General features: G+C 53.0%; 1 protein-coding gene across 1 annotated transcript; it reads left to right on the top strand.

Moving 5' to 3' along the window:
- Positions 1 to 901: 901 nt before the first annotated feature.
- On the top strand, positions 902 to 7,299 carry LOC308190571 (lymphocyte antigen 6E). Its single transcript, XM_080582137.1, has 3 exons — positions 902 to 1,095; positions 5,201 to 5,320; positions 6,445 to 7,299. The coding sequence occupies exons 1-3, from the start codon at positions 1,044 to 1,046 to the stop codon at positions 6,651 to 6,653; spliced, it is 381 nt and encodes a 126-aa protein (XP_080438263.1). The 5' UTR covers positions 902 to 1,043; the 3' UTR covers positions 6,654 to 7,299.

Below are 7,299 nucleotides of genomic sequence, written 5' to 3'. Positions count from 1 at the left end.
GGCTCTGCACCTTCAGACTTTCCAACCCTCTATGTCCAATCACTTTTGGGCTCCAGTAAACAGGTCAGGAAGTTGGTTACCTACTTGCCTGGGTCTTGCAAGCAGAGGGCTGTGCATGCAGCAGGTCTATAAATGAAGAGGAGGCATCATGCATGCAGGGGTCTTGCATATGTACAGGTTTGTGTATGCAGGGTTGCATGTATGAAGGGAGTCCTGCACACAGGGATTTCCATGCACATGTTAAGTATGCACACGAGGCAGTTGTGGATGTGTCAGGTGTGTGTGCACACAGGAGATCTGTGCCTGTACGGGGGCATAGATCACGGAATCATTAAGGTTGGAAAAGCTCTCCAAGATCATCTGGTCCAACCATCACCTACTACCAATGTCACCCACTAAACCACATCCCGAAACACCACGTCCCTTTCCTTAAACACCCCCAGGGACAGCGACTCCACCACCTCCCTGGGCAGCCCGTTCCAATGCCTGACTACTCTTTCTGAGAAGAAATGTCTCTTAATTTCCAACGTAAACCTTCCCTGGCGCAACTGGAGGCACATGCAGTGGGTCCTCCTGCCTGCAGTGAGTTGTGGATGCAGAGGGTTGCTCAAGAAGCAGGTTGTGCACGAGTGAGGCCCTGCATGCAGGGGGGTCCTCCTGCTGACGGCTCTTCCCCCACGGAAACAGAGGGGACCGGAAAGTGCTGAGGAAAAAGCCTTGAAGGGAAAGCAGGGAACTGCAGGACCAAGGCAGAACTGCCTCTCCTCCCGCACTGCTTTCGGTCACCCAGCGGGCCGTACGTAGGCATAAAAAGCCGCACCCGCGCGGAGGGGGGGGGCTACATTTCCCCGGCTCCGGTACTCCGGAGCGGGGAAACGAAACCTGGCGCGCCCGGGCATGAGGCGGGGTCAGGCGGCGCGGGGCGCAGGGGCGGCCCGCTGGGCGGAGCGGGTGTCCTTTCCCCGCCCCCGGCGCCCAGACCTGCCGCCAGCCTTGCGCGCAGCCCGTCGCCCTGCGCAGCTCGCCGGCCCCACCGCCGCACCATGAAGGCGCTTCTGCTCGCCGTGTTGGCTGCGGTGCTGTGCGTGGAGAGAGGTAAGAGGTGGGGGCTGCTTCCTTCCTCCCACTCCGGACGCTACCACCTCTTCCCAAGGTCCTCCAGTGTTTTGGTTTTTTTTTTTTTTTTTTTGTTTGCCCAGCCCCCGGTTTGGGGGGAAATTATTGAAGGGGGGGCTTGGGAGGAGATGCTGCGTCTTGCAGGGGGTGCTTTGGAAGTTGGAAGAATGCGGGAGGGGGGGGGGGGTGAGGGTTGCGGAAGGGCTGGGGGGACGGGACTGAGCCGTGCTGGGGGTTGGCGGAGGTTTGAGGTGGTGGGGGTCTTCCCAAGACCTGCCTCTCGGCAATGTCCCCCTTGCAGCAGGAACTTCGGGGCTTCCGTGCATGTATATATGGGTGTGTGTCTCCAGCTGTGTACGTCTATATTTTGGAGCTTTTCCCAGTTGCAGCTCGAACAAAGACCAGGGATGGCTCCGCTCCCCCTTTCGGTGCAGCGAGCCGGGATAACGGCGCTGAAATGGGCTGAGATGCTGCCGAGGGGAAGGAGGGTGGAGGGGAGACGGAGCCCAGCCCCGACAATGGCAGATGAAGCAAAGTCTGGGTAGAACCACTTGTGATCCTGGCTCCTGCCGTTCCCTAGCATCCTTAGGGACAGGCTGGGGTTACCAGCATGTGGGGAGGTGACCCCCAAGAGAGAGGGCCCAGTGGAGCACTCCTGGGGCTGCCACTGAAGCTGGGGAGAATGTGCTTCCTGTTGCTGGGTGTTAAACTGCAAGTTGGCCAAGTCACAGGTCCGTAATCCCCATGACTCCATTTCTGCCTTTCCAAACTCCATGGGGCTATGCAAAACCCTGTATTGTTTCCATATGTCACTGCTTGGAGAAGCCAAACAAAGAGCAAACAGGAGAGTTCTTGGTCGTCTGAGACTCTGGCTCAGGAAACACAGACCCTTCCTGCCTCCCCAGGACACCAATAAGAAGAAACTAGTTAGTTTTCTGCCTTTCTTGTGCCCCCCTCTCCATGGGGTCCATGAAGGAACTGGCAATTCAAGATCTGGGTCTCCATCAGAGCCCAAGCCCAGCTGGTGTGTGCTCAGTTCCAGCCGGGCAGATGGACAGTCCAGGCCCAGGCAGGAAGGGGGTTAATGCTCTCCCCCTCCCCCAAAAAAACACCTTTCAGCATAAGAGTAAGTTCCCAGCCAGGCAAAAGGGTTTCTTAACCAGGCTGCTTTTTCCCCGAACACTTCCAGCATATCAAGGGAGTTTTTTTGCAGAAAAGCTTTGCCCACTGTTCAAAGTGCCCTGAAGATCTGGCATATGGTATATAAGGATCTTGTCTAAGAGCAATGTAAAGGAAAGAACATTTGACATAGAGACCGAACGGAATTGCTGCTGAAGCAACAGCATTTTTCACTGGGGCTGCTGAGCTTTGGAGTGAGCTCTTAAAGGCTTTTTTTTTTTTTTTTTCCCTTTTTCCTGCATTGCTCTTTGCAAGAATGGAGTCAACCTCTTATCTGAGGAATTACCCCAAATGATCTGCTTTTGGAAGCCCTTTGTTCCTCCAAAGAGCTGAACAGCAAACAAATAAACACATAAATTCTTCACATTGAAGAAAACTGCCTTTTCTAGATGGTGAAAACGAGGCTTTTCTTATGCATTGTTCAGACTTAGGCTTTTTTTTTTTTTTTTTTTTACAGCCTTGAGCTCCAACTCTTAGCTCTGTCTCCAGCCGTGTAAAATAATTCTGTTCCCCTCTTGTGCCTTTTGTCTAAAGCACGCAGCCTGCTTGCTCTCTTCACTCTGCAGTGGGTCCTTTAGTTATCTGTTTTGCTTAAGCAAAAAGCAGCAGGACTTAAAACTGAATGTTTCCGCTCCTAAACTATACTGAAAGACTCGCCCATCCTGGAAAGATTTAGTCTACATTAAGACAAGGAGTAATAGGTGTGAAAAAGGACAAGGTGTGGACAGGACAGAGTATTAAAAATATAGATTTAGCGGTAGAAAGTTTCATGCCTGGAGGCGTTTTTGTTTACATATACAAATACTTCAGATGTGTTCGCATCTGAAATCTTTAAGGCTTAATGTATAGCACTGCACCGCTCAACTTGTGCATTCAGCATGGTGAGCAAATACATACGGGGACACATGTGCTGCCATAATGTCCATGGGAAGCCTATAATCCACTTCATTCCTGCTTGCAGATGATTCCCCGGAGATGGGATGAGTCACTTTGCCTCCTCGGGCCTCAGTTTGCCATCAGGGTGGTTGCAAGGGGAAGGGTTTGGGACAGGTCGCCTGAGACTTGAGAGCAAAGACATGGGGAAGAGGGGAAAGGGAGAGAGCCAGGCTTCTCTTCAAGTCCCAGCCTGAGTTTGCAGCTGAGTTTTGGCCAACGAGATCAAAAAATACCACGCATGGAAATGCTTTGAGGTTTCAGCAAGGGACGACAACAGCTTGGTTGGCCCTGTCCTCCTCCCCTGTCCTCGGGGCAACGTCCAGTGACGAATCTCACCTGAGGCCTTTGACTCAACTGGTGGCCCTGTAATCCTGGCTGCGCTGTGTAGGTTGTGGCTGCCGTGCTGGCATGCTCAGGTAACTCTGCTTTGTTGCAAGGATCGTTGGCAGACTGATGATCATGGAAAGCTGTATGAGACAGCCCAGGAAATTCTTGCTAGGGGGTTGTGGTGTTGATTTCGTCTCCAGAGTCATCCAGCTGCTCTGGTGTGACACTCAGGACCTCCCACTAACCAGCTTTAATCTGTTTTCGTGAGATATGCTATTATGTTTTTGTTTTCATCCCCTGCCTTGGCCGTGGCTGCTCAAAAGTCATTCTTCTGAGCACAATTGTTATTTTTTTCCAATTTTCCTGTGAAGGGCTTTTTTATATTTTTCTGAGAGAAACAGGATTGAGAAGGACCTCAAGAGGTCAGGCAGGCCAGTGGCGGAGCAGGACAGCTGTTATTAATATTTATCCAACTTGCTCTTCAAAATACACCACAGCAGGGACTGCCAAGCCTTAGCAAGCTCTATCAGGGCTTCTCCAGCATCGCCTCCTTAGGGAAATCTGTTTGTCCTGGGGTTGGAAGGGGTAGGAGCAGGAATGAGGCAGCCTTGCACTTCCTATCCTGAATTTGCCTCCCCTCCATTTTGGATCCTATAAACACGGAAGAGAAAGGCAGGGCCTCATGGAAGGGTTTGCAGTCTGAGGGCTCCAAAAGCAGAGCCCGTCAAGCGTTGGGAATGGCCCCGATCTGTCTGCGTATGTAGGTCAACAGTTGCAGTGTGAATGTGAAGTTCTTATATGTAAAATACAGAGAAGATCATCCATCTACTGCCAAATACACAAGTCCATGCTGAGTCACTAGTCCAGGCAGTTCCTGTGACCATTTCCCTCCACTGAATGCTATTTCCCAATCTTTCCCTTTTCTTGGATGTGGGATGGGAACTAGTTGGTGCAATCCATCCTGCTGGTGCAGGGTTGACCACGTTTGGGAACCTGCCCTGTAGGAAGTCATGCTTCTCTGCTCTTCCTCTGCCCCAGATTAGAAAGGTTGGTTGCATATGCTGCCTTCATAGTGCTGTGACTCTCAGGGTAATGGGGCATTGCAAGTCCTTGCAGGTCTTGCTGCAACGCTGGGCTTGCTCTGGCTGGGAAATCGTTTCCACCATGTACTCAAGCATAGCCTAAGCATTGTGCCCTGCTGCCAGAGGCAGGCCACGAAAAGCTCAAACCTGTTGTCACACCTGGAGTAGTTCCCATTGGTGTCCAGGGTAGCAGAAGTGAATAAGCCCAAATCTCAGGTTCCAGCCTGCAAGCCTGAACCTGCCTTCGGGTTGGCAGCCGCTGCTTGGGCCAGCTCTTGGTGCAAACAAGACAAGAGCATGCCATAAAGCACCAGGCTGACCTCCAGTTGCATTGAGGCTTTAGCTGGCAGTTAACCCAACTGAAACCTTAAAATGTATCCCTTATGCTTGAACCCTCGGACAAATTTGGGTGGCAAAAAGGCTATCACAGATCGACGCAGCCTGAACAGCAAGCGCGGGCTGTGGCTGGATGCGGTGAGTGCTGCGTGCTGGAGGTGGAGACCTCCGAGCAGTGACGTCTCCCCACCAGCCCCTAACTGAGCTGTGCCTTTCCCTTGCAGCCCACACGCTCATCTGCTTTTCCTGCTCGGATGCATCCTCCAACTGGGCCTGCCTGGCGCCTGTCAAGTGCGGGGAGAATGAAAAGTACTGCGTGACGACGTATGTCGGAGTGGGACTCGGTGAGTGGGGACGGTTCTTCTGCTCTTCCTAGCAGCTCTCTGGGATCACGTGGGGAAGTGTGCGAAGGTTTTCCTTCCTCTGGCTGGAGAAAGGAGAAAGTTCTGTGTGGCAGCTGTGTCGGACCATCCTAAAGGCATTTTGCGAGAGACGTGCTGCCAAACCAAGTCACATTAAAGCCCACGTGTCTGCAGTGCTGCCAGGAGTCCGAGGGGAATATAGGGGTGGAGAGAGGAGGTTGCTGGTGAAAGGGTCAAGGGTGTTGCAGGCTTCCTCTGCAGGAAAGCTCCAGGGTTACTCTTCCTGCTTTTGCTCTGTGCTAGCTCGTGTTGTTTGTCCCTGGGTCCTGCCTGTGATTTTTTGCCCTCTGTAGGCATGGTGGGATTGCCAGGAACTTGCAGATTCCCTCCCTAAATGCCTGCTTTTCACAGAAGGAAAAAAGCACCAAGAAAGCTCCAGGGGATCTCCCAGAGAGGCAGCCTGCTCTGGCAGGTCTCCTGGTGGCATTGCAGAACCCGCATCCCATCCTGGCTTGCCCTGCTCTCCTTCAGCCTCTCCTTCCAACATGCAGGAGAGAAGAGTGTTGCATGCCCGAATTGCAGAGCCCATAATGTGGGCGGCTTGTGCATGCACAAATGGAGGCCAGGAGCTTTTATAAACCTGTCATCTTAGCACACAGTGCTAATGGCTTCCTATTTCTTGAGCTTGCTGCTAAATGCGAGCTGTGCCTCTCTCTCAGCTGAGCTTGTAACGTGGTGTTTGCTCACGAGTCCCTCTCTGGCTTTCCCCATTTCGCTTGAGGAGCCTCAGGGTCAAGCTTGAGTGGGATTTTTGACATTCTCCACCGGAGCTGTGGCAGTCAAATTTTGGCCAGCAGCCTGGAAGGGCTGTCCCTGGGGTGTTGTACGGTCTCTAGGGGCGGTGTGGAAAGTAGGCGGGGGTGTTTCTCGAAGTGTGTGGGCTAGTTGAGGTTGTCGAGAAGTGCTACATCCTCACTGTGCTGCCTGTGACACTCCAGCTTTTTCGGTGCTGTTGTTTCCTTTGCAGCACAGATCAAAAAGCTGAAAGGTTTTAAACCTGTCTGCTTTCTGTTTTTCTTCCTCTCCCCTTCACAACTGAAATTCAGGCAGCAGTTCTGGCCAGTCCATCTCCAAAGGATGCTCTCCCATTTGCCCCAGCGCTGGGATTAACGTTGGCATAGCGGCTGCCTCCGTTTACTGCTGCGACTCCTTCCTCTGCAACATCAGCGGCTCCAGCAGCGTGAAAGCCAGCTACACTGTCCTGGCCTTGGGCATCCTGGTCAGCTTCTTCTACATCCTCAGGGCTCGCGAGTGATGGGGCTGGCTGAGGAAGAGCCGGTGCCCTGGGGACGATGCGGGCTCCCCCGGCGAGCCCACCTCTGCAACGTGGCGCCCCGTCTTCCATGGGCTGCCGCGGGTCTCATTAGCCAATATCTTCTCTATCGCTGCCCACAAGGAGATCCTCTACTTCTCAGCAGGCCTCCGCGGTGGTCGTTTCCCAGACTTTATGCTCTTCCAGCACCAGAGACCTGGGCGGTTGGGCCCAACCGTTCTTCTCTTCCTTCAGACATACCCCGCTGCACTCTTGCACCTCCCGGTGGATTGTTTCAGAAGGGTTTCTGCTTTTTTACCTGTTTCCCCCAGTTTCTAAGGTTGCTTAGATCAAGGTTGGGACTCACCAAGAAACGATTGCCCCCAGACACCGCTCTGCCAAGCGTTCAGATGGTCCTGCCTCCATGGAGATGCCTGGCACCAGCGTGCCCCAACATGAGGTTGGCCCGGGCACGGGGAATGCATGACCCCAAGGGAGACACATTCCTGGGCCCTGCAGCTGGAGTCTCTTTTTATAAATTTCTTCCAACCCTGGGCTGCCTTTTTCTGGAAAACAAATGACGTGTACCTTGTCCCTCTGAGCTCTGTAAGTGCCAGACCTGAATAAACATGCTCCTGTTGTTACCTGA

This window comes from Anser brachyrhynchus (assembly GCF_964034855.1).
Source record: "Anser brachyrhynchus genome assembly, chromosome: 2".
In the NCBI taxonomy this organism is placed as follows: domain Eukaryota; kingdom Metazoa; phylum Chordata; class Aves; order Anseriformes; family Anatidae; genus Anser; species Anser brachyrhynchus.
Note: the sequence above shows the minus strand (reverse complement) of the source record. Positions and strands in the feature narration are given on the sequence as shown.

Bases quoted from the DNA above. Each gene is read 5' to 3' on its own strand.
- LOC308190571 (XM_080582137.1), top strand. From the start codon at position 1,044: ATGAAGGCGCTTCTGCTCGCCGTGTTGGCTGCGGTGCTGTGCGTGGAG. The intron at 1,096-5,200 runs GTAAGAGGTGGG...TTTCCCTTGCAG, and splicing joins GGTGCTGTGCGTGGAGAGAG to CCCACACGCTCATCTGCTTT. The intron at 5,321-6,444 runs GTGAGTGGGGAC...ACTGAAATTCAG, and splicing joins GTATGTCGGAGTGGGACTCG to GCAGCAGTTCTGGCCAGTCC.